The following is a 16,628-nucleotide window of genomic DNA, read 5'->3' on the forward strand; positions in this document are numbered from 1 at the left end:
ACTGGTTTGTTTTGGGGGGAAGGTGGACGAGACCCCCTAAGACAAGGAGGGAGAGAGCAAGCAATTCCCCTTTTTCCAAAGGGATATGTGTGGGAGAAATAAACAGCCATAAAAAGACATCTTGACCATAACTCAGAAGAAACATAGCTGAAGTTTGAAAAATCTGCAGAGTAGCAACTGAGACAGCTACTGCCAGGAATAGAGGGCTTGGTTCAGGCCCTGTGAGCACCGCTAAAGCCAAGGACAGTCAGGTCTGCATTGCACACACAGCATACATAAATATTTTAAGCACAGCTGCTCAAAGAAGTGGGCACTTTTCTGTGTTTCACCTTCAGCATGTTTAACAGAGGCCTCAGGTTTGCAAACTTAATGACAAATTGGTAACTCGTAGCAGAAGCATACAGACCACCATCGTGAGCAGAGATTTGGGTTAAACTGTTCCCACTTGCTCTACCGAAACTCAAAATGATAATTGTGCTGCTGAGGGGAAGCTATTGAAGGAAATAACCTTGGAGAAAGAGCGATAGGAATGAACAGCTGGGAGTAGGTTGGGGACACTAACAATTTGAATTGCGTCTGCCACAGATGGACTTGTTCAGTGCACTGTGGCCCCGGCCCCTCAAAAGCATTCACATTTGAGTCAATGGGGACTATTCATGTGAACAAGAACTTGCACAACTGTTTGTGCAATCTGCTAGTCAGGACGTTCACATCCTCTTGGGACTAGACAGATGCAGAGGTATCGAGTACAGCCTACACCCTGCAAAGAGGTTTTCTGCTGCTCACATTCCTTATGGTATTTAGCATTCTTTGTGGTAGGAACAAGAAATACACCTTTGATCTTGGCAGGAGAGAGATGTCAGCTCTGAACAAGGACAAGCTCGCAAAGAAACACTGAAGTATTAAAACACATCTAAACAACATCCCCTGCTGTTCTCATTCTTAGACTTTAAAAAAAAAACCCAAAACAACCAAAACCCAACACTTTGAACTGATCAGTCTCCTCTCTGTCACCATCCATTCCCTAGGCTCAAGGGAAAACCCATTCTTGCCACCTCTAAGGCAAGGCGAGCACAACAGCAGCAAAGAAAACCCGCAACTACAGAGCAAGTAAGTTCTGGTCTGTAGCATATACAGGTCTTAATGCTGCAACGTAAGATAGCACAAACATGGAGCAAAGTTGCTGCAGTAGCAAACCTCATGTTTCAGTTTTTCCTGCCTTCTTTATTCCTACCCCCAAACTTCTGCTCCATGCTGTTTTCTCAGAGTATGGCACACCTCCAGGTGAGCAAAACTGGTTTTAGAAGGTTTTAAAGCTATTGACTCAAACTGAGTTTAATAAATTTAGATCAATAAATACTGAAAGTAAAACTATCAAGGATAGTAAGGATAGTTTAAAGAAGCTGCTGGTCAGCTCAGCAAAGCTATGAGGTTTTATGCTGTTAGAACAGACATCCTAATTAAAGAACCATATGACTTATACACATAATTCTTACATACTGATGAACATTTGCATCACTCAGAGAGCAGGTAGGACACTGGCTGCAGCTGCTGAAAATGCTGGTTGGGGTACTCACACAGAAACCAAATTCTGCTGTGCTCTCTCCAGCAACTTGTCCTAGTAAATTCATGGGGAAGGTGGTGTAGCAGTGTAACTCAAAAGGAAATGCCAGAAGCTCAAAATAATTTGAAAAATGTGTCATTTTATTTGTACACTTCCAAAGTTGTACGTAGAAACTTATAGTACAGTCCTGTAAATTTACTCATTGCTAGAAGAACTGCCAGGGACACGGGAAGATATTTATTGATTGATCATCAAGTTAGAGGGGAATAAACAAACAAACAAAAAAAAAGACTGGAAAAAAATTTTTTAAAGTTATGGAACTCTCCTTTTTTTTGTTTTTTTGTTTTTAATCCCCAAGTACAAATTTTATAAATACAAAACAAATTCACAAATTACTTTGAATGCTAAATAAATATCTACTTAATAAACTCAGACTGAATACCTCCAGCCAGCACTGGTACAGTACTTAAAAGATATGCAATTGTACTCATTCATGTGTAGTGTTGAGAAGATATGCTCTAACAAGTTTTAAACATACACACAGTTTCTTCAACTGTGCTACAGCAGAAGATTTTATCTGAGTTGATAAAGCCCTCAATACCACAGCTCCTACAAAATCTAGAGGATGAAACAAGGTCATTTGGTGCAGGAAAAAAACCAATGTACTTCTGGAAGATATTTGGACACATGAATGTATTAAAAATGTACAAAACCTCTGTAAACCAGTACTGTATCCAGTACATCTATCAAAATTATTAGACACTGAATAAAACTGTAGCAAAGGTAATCCTTCCTACGTTCTCCTGAGTGCTTAATATTACATTGAGAATATAGTGCAGGCCACACTTCAAGGTGGTTAAACAGTTGTTATTGCTTTATACAGGTATGCCGACTGCGTGATTTAACATTTCATTTTAATGAACATAACAGATTCCCTCAAAAAATCCTTTGGAAGGCAGAGGTTAGATTCGTGACTTCTTTGCCGCGGGAGCGGCAGGATCCACATTACCAGATGTGATCGGAAGTCCAAGCTTTTGAGCCCGAATGTGGAAGAAAGCCTGAAGTCTAGTTCCAGCTTTTGCTTCACTTGTGTTACGAGGGTTGTACTCAAAGCAGTTTGAAAACATCAGCTCAATGTCTTCAATGAATTCCGCTAGTAAATAAAAAGTAAATACATTAATTTAGCATGTCTCAAGTCATCAGAGAACAGTATGACACCACTGAATTAGTACAGTGATATTACACTGTACCGTGGAGTTGCAACACAAAAATGTCTCTCCATGTGTCAAGCTTCTACCATTATATTAGTGAAGTGCCATGTAAACATTGCTAAATTTCTCTAATCATCAGTAAAGGAAATACAAATCAAGCAGTAACAACAGTACCTTTTCTTAATATTTCATCAGTGTCACTCACTGACATCAAAGGCTTGAGGTATTATCAGCAGTTTCTCAGCTGCTCATTTCTTATCTACCCGTATATCATGTTTGTTAGTAGTAAAAGAACTACTGCCAAACAAATCTAATTTTAAAAGTATTTGTAAATGCTCTTAAAAAAAACAAACCAAAACAAAAACCATCAACAAAACAAAAGCCACCACAAAACCCCAAACCAAACAATTTCAGCTTTCTAATCCTCTGACACAGCTCTATTTTAGGACAAGAACTTATTTTAAAGACAGAACAGGGTCCACTACCTCTTTCAATAAATAATACTTACATGCTAACTTATATTCACATTTATTCACTTTTTCACGGATTATATTTAAGGCAATAGGTTTTTTGATGATATCATAGTAGTCTGGTACCTTAAAAAAAAAAAACAACAAAAAAGAATGATTCATCACACACAAACAAAATGGAAGCTTAAAATTCTACCTATGTTTTAAAAAAAAATAAAAAAAATCAAGCAAATCATGCATTATCAGAAGGCATTTTGGTTTTGTTTTTAAATAAACAGAGGAGTCCCAAGCAACCACCTCAATTTCCTGAACTGAATATTAGTTTTCAGGTATTGGTTTTACATGTTTTGTATCACTAAAGTAGCAGACCACAACAAACATTACCCAGCAATTCAATGAATAAATCTAACCCTAAATACCTTGTGAACATCTAAGAAAATTGCATGAGCAAATAAGCATTACAGTGTTCCAGCTATTCCCATCTGTCAAGTGCAAAAATTATTTCCAAGATGTAAAAACTTTTCATTTTCCTGTAACGTCTTACAATATTAAAAGCTCCTTAATCATGTGTAATGGCCATTTTTACTCCACTACCATTCACCGTCTTGCAGTCCTGCAAGAGACATGAAATCCTGAGATTCCATGTAGTTGTTTTGAAGAGAAGGTAGCAAACCTTTCTGTAGCAAGCAGGACACAGCAATCGAGTACCAGAGATAAACAGCCACTCAGAACAGTGTTTAGGTGATGAAAGTGAGGAGAGGAAAAGGATTGCTTAACCCTTAAGGGCGCAGATCATTTGATCACAGATTCTGAATTCCAGGTAAAAAAAGAAAAAGATATCTGATCCAAAGTTGACCTTTTTTTTTTGTTAAACAAGAAGATACATACATGATGGTGTATGTGGGTTTTAAAACTAAGTTCCTAGTTATGGTCTGTAACTTTATTTTATCAAGTGCAACCTGCAAACAAACCTAGAGAAAGCGTTAGTAGAGAAATACAATTACATTAAAACATTTTTAATTTCTTTCCCTTTAGGAGTGCTGTTTATGTAAGTACTAAAAAGAAATGTGATTTTCTATTTGTGGCGTGCTGTGCACTGATCATTCAATGTATTCTTTACATTGTCTTCACGGCAGCAAAAAGTTTAAAAAATTTCTATCATGAAGAAAATTTGGGTCACTCAGGTATGGATTTTTCTTTCCGAACTATACAGACCCTACCCATTAGTGATTGATTCAGGCATGCCGGAATGCACCAAATTCTAGCAGTTTCTTTTCAGGATTGAAATTACGTTGAATCCTCTATCCCTCCTTAAGAACTTTCCTTGTGTTCACCCGATTCTTTCACTTTCCTGTAACTCTAGCACACAGACTAACAAGTCTCTGTTTCATTCAAAATTCTTCTCCTACTCCTCCTTTGTGCTTACATATTTCACTCACATTTGTACATCATTCTTTTTGTCTGATACATTAAACCTTCCAGATACCTGTGACTGAATTCAGAATTTCAAGTCTTCATTTAATAGCTATCACTGTTAATTTTAATAGAGCACTTAAACACTGAGCTCTAAATCCTGCAGGAATGTCAGTGCAGAGTTGCTCCAGAGGGCTTGGAGAGGACAGGCACTTTGTTAGGGCAGGAGAGTTCCAGCAGTGCCTTACAACTGACAAGCCAGTGCAGCCTGCAGAAAAGCAGAGATGCTTTGGGAACTTTTACTGTAATACAAACCTCTAAAGCACTGCTTCCTTTGGGTACCTACTTTACCATCAAGTATTTTAAAATATAAACAAGAGGGAAATTAGATGAAGAACTAAGCTAAGAAATCACCTTTTTACAGTTTAAATTACAGCTAACAGCAGAGTGAAGTTGTTCCTACCTTGTCATTTTATTGCAGGTCTGTTCTCAAAATACCTTTGCACAAATTGAAGATTAATTCAGCTAATTAATTAATAACCATAAGCTTACCTTTAGCAGTCCTGTGCTCTATTTGGTAGCTGGTTGTTTTGGTTTTTTTTTCTGCCAAATCAAAGCATTTCACGTTTTGAAATGCTTGATGACAAGTGCATTTAAAATTTTCCCAATAACGACATGTCAATTGGAAAAGTTATTTCTGGCACCAAATATTTGAGCTGCAACGTGCGAGTTCTCCTGAATCCCATTGCTTAGCTGCATCCCCCTGTTTGGGCAATGCTGTAAAATCCCAAGTTTTACTGGCAGCAAACAGGATTCTCAATCATCATTACGTCTACAGTTCTATCAGTTACCTGGATTTTGGAAACCAGTTTCATGAAAGGCCAGCTGTCATCATGTCGTACCAGTTCCACTACGAGTTGTTCAAAAGCTGAGAGTTCATGGACTCCCCCTTGACGTCCTGAACTTCTCCTGTTCAATGAGGTTTGAGGAGATGATTCTGGAAAAAAAAAAAATAAAACACCACCCCACCAGATAAAAATAAAAACCTGACAAGTAAAATAAAAAAAATTAAGTGAAACACCATTATTCTTGGGTACTAAAACTGTAGTTTCAGGGCACAACTTGTGCAGGTTGGCTTCAGATATTAGCTATACTACAGCCTTGCTATTAACCACTTAATGTCTCTCTTGCTGTACAAAATACTACGTACCACGACTTAGCTGGGTTCCTCCTCCATTCTCCTTCACCACATTAATTTTGGAGAGGATTTTTTTATTGATTTCAATTTTAAAACGATTTGTTAAACACTTAAAGAAAAGCCCTCTTAGAGAAAAACACAATAAGCCGCCTGCTCATAACTCCTACTTCCACAAAACATCTATTCAGCATGGTTTTATCTGCTTTCAAGACTAGTCAGCAGGGTGGTTAGAGGATAAGCCCAGAAACTCCTAATGGTGAAGAACAGAAATGGTGCAGAATACAAGGCTGCCACACTGGAGCACAAGCTCTTTAACACTCTTCAGTCTCACACTGGGTCCTTTCTGGTTTTAAAAGGTTATTGTAGCTTTCCAAGTATTTCCCTACAATAAATACTAGGTATTAGCTTAACAAGCAAGGACACTGTTAGCCCTGTACCAGATAGATGACATTTTTGTTCTGGTAGCAGTTTCTTGTTGTACGTGTATATTCCCAATTTAATTACCTTGCCTACATCTGTGTTCCTCACTGTCTAACTCTAATAAAACAAAACCATAGAAGCTCTAAGTAAACATTTGCATGAGTTAAGGCATAAATATACTTCCGCATTTTCTATCCACTTATTAGCAATTGTTACATATTGTGCGCAAATATGAAATTTCAAATATGGATATGATAAATCTCCTTGGCAAATTAAGTATTTGGTCTTTAGATGACTGAAATTTTTTTTAAGGTTCGTTTCTGTCACTGCAAAAGGAGGGAACTGTCTTGTTGGAAGTGGTAAAAATGCCTTCAACCACCACTTCCAGTCTCCTTGCTCTACCACACTAATACTTTAGTAAGGAACAGTAGTTTTCGTTCTGGACAAAAACATTTCTCTAACCTGTGGATTGTCGTTTCCTGCCTCTTCTCTTAGGTTCAGCAACAGGAAGAGAAAGCTTTGAAGCAGAAACTGGATACTTCCTAAGCCGTTCGTTTGAGTCTGCAGTATCAACAATTCTAAATCCAAGAGAATTGGAAGGGCTGTTTTCCAGTGTGTTATCAGCACTCTTTCTTCCTCTTCGTCGTCTTCGAGGACCAAGTAATTCCACAAATACATCTGCTTGTAATGAACTTTGGCTCTGACGAGTGGTCCGGCTATTAAGTCTTAAAGAAGGCTTTGTCACTGATGGAGGGGCGGATTTTACCTTTCTTAAACCCCTTCTGGTAACTTTAGATGAAGGTTCACTTTGCTTAGGTGTGTTTTGCTGACTCCGAGAAGCATATCTTGCCTGACGCTGGCTGTTCCGACTTGAGAATGGATTGTTGAGTTTGGCTGCTCTCATTTTTAATGGAAACTTGACCTGGGGTCTTCCTTGCTTTGATGGGCTACAAAGAGTGAAAAATTATGTTTATTTATCCCAAAATTCCGTTCGTCCTTTTCCCCCTCAGTTTCCTAATCCAGCATTTAAAAGCCCCAGCCATTCAAGGTTGGACGGGTGAGCAGCTGGCTTTCAAGCTGATGCAGTCATCCAATTACCATTATCTTAAATACTGCTCTGAAGTCTTTTAATTAAATATCACGTGGAGCACATACGTTAAATAAGTGCTCAGAATTCTGATCACCCTTGCAGCTTGTGTAATATGAATGCATTAACTGGAGCATTAGCTATCAATTTCTTTAAATCACTTACTTCTCACAGCAACTCTGATTACTAAGATTTTTGAACAATATTATCAGCTACATAAATAAACTGCAGTTCTAAAACATTGAGTATAAAAAAGTTACACTCTAGTCAGGGTTTAACACTAATACTCAGAAGTCTCCTTCTGTTACAGGAGAGAATAAAGATCCCAGAGATAAAATTTACTTCTCAAGGAGATGCAAGTTCTCTCCAACTACTGAATCCCAACTGTCAGAGCTGCAAATAATCTCACTTCAGACAATTCAAAAGGCTGTACCAAAAAGAAGAAAATACTCTGAGATCAGGAAAGTTTCCTTCAACTTTTACGCTTCTGACATGTCTATCAAATTCATCACTTTACTGATGTTATCACATTGGATTATCTAGTTTGGTGGGTTTTTTTTTTGTTGTTGGTGTTTTTTGGTTGGTTGATTTGGGGAGGGGGGTTGGTGGATGTTTTATTTTGTTTTTCAACAGCTACTGCAGAAGTCCTCAAGCCCTCCCAATGGCCCATAGCCTCCAATGGTAAACCTTGTCTTCCCTAATGTTCCAATATTTACTGTATGCATCTATTCCCCCAAAATTCAAAACTGGACAAAGACACCTCCAGGTCTTCTCTAGAAAGTCTTTACTGTTTTAAACTATCTCCACTTTATATTCAAACAGTAGCTGTACAGAACTGCAACTCTGATGGCCATCTGACACCCACCTGGATGTCAAGGCTGGAATTTTCATCCTGAAAAGTGAGTCCAAGTCCAGTGGCTTACCTTTTATTAATATTAAACTCATCAGTAAGAATTAAATTCATAACAAGCTGTGACTTGTGTCTTTTTTAGTAAACATCTTTTCCAGACTGGCTTTTCAAGATATGTGCTTACATGCACAATTACTCCACCTAATAATCAAGATGATATTTCAGTGGGAAATCACTTCAACGGATGTCTGCTTACCTTATCTCTTCTTCCTCCTGAGATTCATCCTCCTCATCTTGCTCTTCTTCATAATGCTCTTCCTCACTTTGTCCCATTTCATCATAGTTTGCCTCTTCTTCCCCGTCTCCTAGTCGTTCAGCAGTCTCTTCATCACTTTCCACAGATGGTCTCTGTCTGGAGGAGAGGCGTCTAGAGCGCTGTTTTGGTCGGCACTCTGGACAAAACCAGTCTCCTTCAGGAATGACCTAGAAACAGAAGGGAAAAAACCGAACAAAAAACCCAAAAAAACCAACCCAAGCGTTAATAACATGCAATTAAGTCATAAGAACTACTCAAGTTTTGTGTGAATAGGAGGCACTTTTCCCTCAGATACCTTGAGCTTGGGCCTGATGCAGTAAGTATGATAGCCTCGATCACAGCCATCACACAGCACCATGCTTTCTGCATCACCTTTCTTTCGACACACTTTACAGCGAGCATTGAGGATGGACTTTGACCAGATGACGCTTCGATCCAATGTAGACAGATGAAGGAAGACTTGGGACAAGCTGGTAGAAGAAAGAAGTGACTCTCTCCAGCGATCCAGAACTGTTTTATAAGATCGTCCACCATCACTGGCATCTTCCATTAAAGAAGGGGATTAAGAAAATTAAAAAAAAGGAAAATAAAAAAATGATCAAACTTCTTCAAACTTCCAGGTTATTCTGGACTATGAGATAAGGCTCTGACTTTCAGACAGATAGCAATATAAACTGGGATTATATTATAACCTTTGTTTTATCTCTTCAGTACTTGAGCAATTCCTCCTTAAGTTTCCAAGCTGCTGAAGCTGTAAGATATTACTCTTCAATACTAATTCAACTTAGAACTTGCACATACATAGGACATGAGTAAGACACAAAAGTCTTACTCATATGTCAACCTGGAAACCTAACAATTTGATTCAGTTTGTAAAGTATAAATGAAGATTACTTAAGATTTTTTTAAAAAAATCATACACCCAATTTACTTTCCCTTGTATGTACATTTTGAAATCCCAAAATATTTACATTTAAAAGAAAGTACCTGCCATTAAACAGACTTCACTGGGGGAAAAAAAACCACCACAAAAACAAAACAACAAAACCCACAACAACCCCCCCCCCCCGCAAATCCCCAAACAACAAATCCAGAGCTTAAAGGGCTCTTCTCACCTGCACTTGCCCCTGCCCCAGTATAATCTAGCACACATTTTTCAACCCTCTCTCCATGCATCAGTGCCTTTATTCCTACCCTGCACTCCACCTTCAAAAAACCTGCACCTCTGTGTGGTTAACCAGATTGGGTGACCCATCTGGTTGAAATATAACTGTTTTCTTGATAAGCAATGTAGCAGACATGAATCTGTGGCACACACCTAGTAAGACCTGCGATCCTAATTAAGTTAGAAATAAATAGGGGGTGCAGAGACAGGGGTGAGAAATAGTATTTTCAAACAGGTTTGGTTTGCAATCCAGGCCACTGAAGCAGCCACACAAATACACATGCAGAATAGTGAGGGGGGCAGTACTGAATGGGAATGAGCATCTGGGAATTACAGAAGCAAATGGCTGCTTGAGGAGCTAGAGAAACAAGGTATAAACTACACCCTAACACTGCTGCTGCTGCTGAGCAGAAAGGGAATGGTTTATGAATATTGAAAGCTATTTCTTGCACGTTAAAGCAAGAAGGTTTAAGGAGAGGAAGAGACAATACAGCAGTACTTTTGATTATAGAAATTTCCAGAGATATCGCTTCTAAAAGTGATAGTCCAGTTATTACTGTGTGATCTCTAGCTGATTAACGATACACTCCAGTATAAAATGCCACTTTGCCTGCTGCACTAGTCACAGTGGGCACAGGAATGGCCTATGATCCACCTGGCTGCCAAATGATTTCTCCTCGGGAATAGAAACAGAAAAATATCTAATAGCAAATAAAATGAAAGAACAAAAAATGAGACTAATTGCTCTCCTGGCAAGGCCTTTCTGCCTTCTCATCAACTGGCTGCCAGGATTTGCCTAATCTTGCATACATTTGCATTAGCAGCAAGCAGCACAAGAAACACAATAGGAGAAGGCAGAGGATAAACATGCAACACAGCTTCATAAATAAAACATAGCCACTCCTGAACTGCAAATACAATTCCGGATTTCCTAAAATTTCCTATTACTTAATCCTTAGTTTTCCTGTCTCAAGTTCAGTCTTACTAAGGATAGCAGTATATCTCAACAGATTTTTAAAAAAATTCATTAAGAAAATTAAAACTGCTTGTCAAGACAGTAGAATCTAAGCTGAGACTCACTTCAGTTCTCTGCTCTGCTGCAGATTTCTACTATAACTCTGGCAAAGATACTTTATCTTAAGTGTATGTGTAGCTTGGCAAGCATTTCTTTCGCTGACAATGGCAGCTTGAGCATTGTTACTCTTTTTTGGTGGTTATTTCTAACCTGGATTGGTTCACCAATATAGCTCATCACACGACACAACAAATACTCGCACTGCAAAATGGCAGTTGCAATATAGAGATAGAAATTACTGACCACAACCTGCTTCAGCACGTCACGCTGCTGAAAGAAACCAAATGAGACCCGCTGTTTCAGATCCCAATTTGTAAAATAAGAATAACACTTTTTTCTTCCATCCATCATCTTTCTCATTTATATTGTTAACTTGGAGGGAGAAACGGCCTCTTCCTTTGTGCCTGAGCAGCTCTACATCGCGCAGTGGGATACCCCTCTGTCAGCTAAGCCCCCCAAGCGCTGCTACAATGCAAATGAAGTTGTTTGACAGATCTATGCACTCATCTATCAATAGTTAATTGAGTTCAGGGAAGGGTTTTCCATTTTAGTATTTCTAGAAAGAATATGCAGTTGCACAATACTGCAAAGTTTCAAAAAAACCCAACCATCCCAAAAAATCCCAAAACAAAAAAAAAAAAACCGGGGCATTAAAAGGACGGGAGGATTAGGTGAACATGCAGATTTCTGTCCCAAAGTGATAAAACGAAAATGCAGTTCTTCATCTCTGGTTTCAGAAAACTTTAAAAAAAAAAAAAATTGAGGGGGTTTTGTTTTGGTTTTTTTTTTTTTACACATCTTTGAGTTGTGTTTTACTACCCATGTTTAAACCCTTGGCTTCAATACCTCAATTTCTTCAATGCAAGGAACTGGCTACAAAATTATTAAAGTTTTTAAAAAAGGAAACCTGATAAAATAGTCAATACTTTCTAATTGTTAGCAATACAAGTAACATTTAAAATTTACCATCTCTCTTACTAGTCTTGTCTTCCACTCTCTTCCTCTTTCTATCCCCCCAGTGGTTCCTTTTACCATCTTCTGCATTACCTAACATCAAATTCATAAAGTTATTTCAAACTTTTTTGAAGCGTGACGGATTATTTTTGTAATTAATTTCTATAATCCATACTTTTGTAGTCTAAAAATGTAACTAGAACATTGGTTTCTAACATGTGCATGTTGAAAAAGGTAGGTGGAGAAGGGTAAGAGAATAATGTGCATGGAGGTATCACACATCCAGGATTTACTTTGACTCCCACTACACACAGAAGGCTTAAACTGCAAGCTCTTAAGCCTACCCTCCCTTACCTTTAAGTACATCTACAGTACAAATGGCTATAGGAGCAGCTTACTGACCACAGGTTTCTCTCCAAGCAAACAACATGTCTGGTCTATGCTACCACAAGCCTCCTAACATCTTAAAAATATAGACAGTCTATGGGCACAGTCCTCAGGGACCATGAGAAGTAGCTCATCTGTCCATGTGAAATGACATGCATCAGATATTTTTATGCAGCAGTGTCCTTGAGTATTAAAATTATGAAATTACTCTCCCAGAAAGCAAGAGCCATAATAAACCTCATCTGCTCCAAATGCAAGGTACCTTCTTTGACTAAGGCACTCTGAAAACAAAAATTCTTCATAAGAATAAATGTCTACTTCCACCGCCTCTGCTCATGAATCTCTGCAGGGAAGTTAAAAAAGTGCAAGAACAAAGCACACATATATATTAATCCTATCCCAGTTCACTGTTGGAAAGTGTCTGATGCTATTATGAGGAGGACAATTATAAATAGAAAAGGAAACAACTTTGGGAGTAGAGGAAACAAAAATAATCAAAATCTAGAAAGAAAGGAACAGAACAAAGACAAGCAAAAAGAAGCAAAAAAGCTGCTGGTTGTTTTTTTTTTGTTCCACATGAAGTGCATGGCACAAATTAAAAAGGAGGTAAATGGTTCCCAATATCAGTCACAAAGGTGCTCCCATGAATTAGAATTCAACCTTTCGTATGGAAATCTGAAGGACTAATGATTGAAGTCCTGCACGAGTGCAGAAGGCAGGGTTTTTTCATGGCTGCCTCACTGAACTCCAGTGCAACTGAATCACTTCATCATTTTATACCTCCATTTTCACACCTATGTAATAGAAATGATGAGACCTACTTCTCCACCGCAAAGTATTTTGAAATGTAAGAAAAAATTTATACTAAAAAAAGCAGCAAAATCCACAATAAAAATTGCTTGTATTTCTTCCCCCCCAAACATATTTTTTAGTCTGAAAAGTATCACTTCAGAGTTTCCAAACAGCTATTTAAAAAGAAAGAAAGAAAAAAGGGATTTTCGACATCTTAACTCAGAATTTTTGCAGGAAAAACAGGTACTGCAAGCTGCACCCCCTTTTTTCTGATTCTCCCCAAACACTACCTTGGGCTGGACTTAAGGAAGAAAAACCAAATTTTCACAGCTAATGTGTAATGAAAGGATTTCTAAAGCCAATTAATAATGAAGAAATCACACAATCCAAGTCATGTTACATTTAATCACCAGACAACAGAAGATTAGCCAGCATCTAACAGCTCTGCGAGGCAGAGGGTGCTATTTCTGGGGTTTCTAGATCCCCCTTTGCATTGCTGTCTTCTGTGTCAGTCTTTTCTTGCTCTTCCACTTGAATATTTGGTATGCGCCTCAACTCTAAACTTATCAGAATCACCAGTGAGGCTCTTGGCAGCCTGACAGAGCCTCAGAACAAAAACAGAGCAGAGGAGCAGCTGGTCCTTTTATTGCTGTGCTGGGTCCCTTTGTCTCCTCTGCACCCTGGAGGCCACCGGGATAAACTTGCCTGTGACTGCAGTGAATTTCACTGTGCTGTCTTTAGTACTAGCGCTGTAAATAGAGCGAAAACCAAAAATTGTTAAGTATGGCTCCGTTCCCTAATAGGACCAGGGCACAGTGAAGGGGGGACAGAGGGGACAAAAACCCTCTGCAGTGAAGGCAACAACTGAAATGACAAAGACAAAGCATGTTCAGTTTGGTTTAAAGCAGAAATGCAGGGGTACTCTTTTAACCGAAAGTGTTCCTCTGTACTGCTACCGAAACAGAACTCCTAGCACTTGCTTGACTTCCAGTGGTTTTACTTCAGCGGTTATGAAATCAACCTAAAAAGTTGGGTTTGTCAGGTTTAACATTAGAAACAGATACACAGTCATTTTGTCTAGGGGATGGTTCCACTGAAGAGTTGGAACAGCTGTAAGAAAACCCTCCTGTTAGAAGGAAAAAAAAAAAAAAAAAAAAGAATCTATGGACACAGTGATCTATCTAAGAACAGGCAACAAAACCAAAATATTCACAAACCAAAACCCACCAGTTATGAACTAAAAGCTAATTTCTATCATCAGAGGGCTGTTGGCCACTTCCTAGAGGGGTCAGTGAAAGAGGGCATCACAGCTCTGAGCAAGAAGCAGTGTCCACTTTCTATTAAAAGGTTTAGTAAAATACCAACACCTCCTTGTCAGGCTAAGTAGAGAACTTTTCTTCGTCTGTTATACATATGCAAGTTGCAAACTAAGAAACAGAACTTGCTGTGGTAGCATGCAAAGACATTGTTTCCAACCAGGGAGCATAAGCTGAATATAAGATAATTTTACACTCTTCTTTTTTTAAGCATGTCTGAAACGCTGAAGGGATATCTAGGAAGGGCTGTATCCAGAACTCCTGCTTGACCTCTGGAATGCCTAAGTTTGCCAGATGCCTCTCAAATGCACAGGTTTCCTTGACACTTTGCAGTTGCACCTTCTGGTCACATCTGGAAGTTCCCCAGTCAGAGCACCCTTCGTATAACTAACAGCCTAGTGGCCAGAAAACCATCAGCGAATAGGCGTGTGTTAAGCTTTCTTTACTACAAAGCCACTCAAGCAGCAGCTCCTCCAAGAGCTCTCTAGTGAGAAAACTAAAGCCTTGCCTTCATTCAGACTCATCTCCTGCTAAAAGCGTCCTATTACGCAACCAAAAACATGAGACACTTGGCACCAAAGGTAAAGCAAGGAAGAGGGAACATGACACTGTTGCTTAATGGTTAGGGCAGTAAGCCAGAGCAGAAGAGACCTGGGATCCTTCCTGCTCCCTCAGCTATGTAGGTTATTCTATACATTACAGTAATCTTCCAGCAGTACCATTTTTCAGAACTGAAGAGATGTACAGGCATACTATGGTAAACATATGAGATTTAAGACATGCAAATCGCTTAGGATTGCTTTTCCTATACACTTCTTTGTCACACAGTACAAAGCATCTGAAGGAAAACAGGATTCCCAAGCTGGGGCGGGGGAAGGAGAAACGCCACCATCATCAGAAGATCGAGCAAAAACATGAACCAGCACCAACATGAGTTATTGCAAAGTTGGGACCACTAAAAAAAAAAAACGATGCAGGAGGATGGCTAGAAATCTTTCTCTCCAATATTTCAGGGACACTTTTCTTCTTTTAGTCCTTTTTCTCTAACTCAGGATGCCCAATCTATGGCCATAATCTACTAATAGCTTTGGTTTTCCCCTTAAGGGCACACTGCGGTAAAATTACAGCTCTAAGCAGGATGCTGTTGCCAAAATACTCCCAGAGAGAGTTTGGAAATGGAGGCATATACTGCACAATGTATTTACAGCCTGCACATGCAGAATAAATGACAAAACTAGATGTACTATCAATTAAGTATCCCACACGCATGTTGTAAGTCTAGTCGTATTGCAGGAAATAAACCATATCATGCCTGGCTTGGAGAGGGCAGGCATACTTGAGTTAACCAAACACTTAGCCAAGTAATGCTTTTAAACAGCTGCGGTTTAAACAACTCATATGATCTCCCCTTTCATCTCAATCATTTGCTGCATTTCCCTCTTTTAGAGGTCACCACACTGATAACGACAGCTTGTGGAAAGGAATCCATGCCTATGTGTCAGTCTCTGGCACAAATCTAGCTCAAACTCATTTTCAGTGGCAACTGATACCCAGACATCAGACTCCATGCAGAAGCAGCCAAGATGCAGAAACAGTTTTAGGTCAACTGTGTCATGGGGCACTAACATCTAGTGTTAATATACTAAAACTTGCATTTTCATATTAAACTACTGTAGCAAAATCTGCTGGAGCATAAGGATTTGGTGTGCAGTCATTATCAGAGGAAAGGGTCAATTTAGTGGGATGTGAATCAGTTTGTGCTGGTACCCTGGTAAGTGCTGTGCTGGTAAACCACGCTGTACTCCTGTGGGTGAGAAGTAAAACCATCCAGCCCAGCACAAAGCACAGCTTATTCTCAGTATAGCATCCAGCTGCCTCAGAAAGGATGAACTACCTTTATGCACTTCTCTAAGACAAAATCCCAGTTTTGAATTGCAAAACGATCCTAAGGAACCCAGACCTAAGGGACTGCAAAACAAAGTGACTTCATGTGCTTTGGAACCCTGTTCTCAACCCTAGAGCACATCAGAGGAATTCAAGGAAGGAATACATGTTGAAGTCAAGTTATAATTGTGCTTTGGTTTAAATTTTTCTAACAACCTTTTATTTCCAAGTTTTACAGCATAAACACAAAACCTGAGGATCTGAAAGTTTGCAATGTAAATCTTTACTACATTTTTACTGCAAATATTGTTACTGCTGAACAAGATGATCTAGATAAACCAGGGCTACATTACTTACGCAGAAACAATATAAAAAGGAGCATACATTTTTACAACCTAAAAAAACCCACCACACAACAGAACTCGTGGTATAGTTGCATGATACATTAGCCTCAACTGTAACGCTAAATTACAGAGTATTCCCCCAGAAAGCTCACTCATTTCTGCCTAAGGGTACAATTTATCGC

At 38.9% G+C, this 16,628-nt stretch overlaps 1 protein-coding gene across 5 annotated transcripts in view; it reads right to left on the minus strand.

The window, feature by feature from the left end:
• Window positions 1-1,683: 1,683 nt before the first annotated feature.
• Window positions 1,684-16,628, minus strand: part of BAZ1A (bromodomain adjacent to zinc finger domain 1A) — a 66,125-nt gene continuing 51,180 nt past the window's right edge. For 4 of the 5 annotated variants that reach the window (XM_075103342.1, XM_075103345.1, XM_075103344.1 and 1 more), the window contains exons 22-28: window positions 11,736-11,816; window positions 8,825-9,072; window positions 8,470-8,696; window positions 6,739-7,223; window positions 5,510-5,655; window positions 3,284-3,371; window positions 1,684-2,717 (exon numbers count right to left, since the gene is read on the minus strand). In XM_075103342.1, the coding sequence (XP_074959443.1) occupies window positions 2,527-2,717; window positions 3,284-3,371; window positions 5,510-5,655; window positions 6,739-7,223; window positions 8,470-8,696; window positions 8,825-9,072; window positions 11,736-11,816 (1,466 nt within the window). In that variant the 3' untranslated portion in view covers window positions 1,684-2,526. The remainder of the gene's footprint in view (window positions 2,718-3,283; window positions 3,372-5,509; window positions 5,656-6,738; window positions 7,224-8,469; window positions 8,697-8,824; window positions 9,073-11,735; window positions 11,817-16,628) is intronic. The other variant, XM_075103346.1, reaches the window with a different exon arrangement.

Source organism: Phalacrocorax aristotelis, chromosome 9 (assembly GCF_949628215.1).
Source record: "Phalacrocorax aristotelis chromosome 9, bGulAri2.1, whole genome shotgun sequence".
Classification (NCBI taxonomy): Eukaryota; Metazoa; Chordata; class Aves; order Suliformes; family Phalacrocoracidae; genus Phalacrocorax; species Phalacrocorax aristotelis.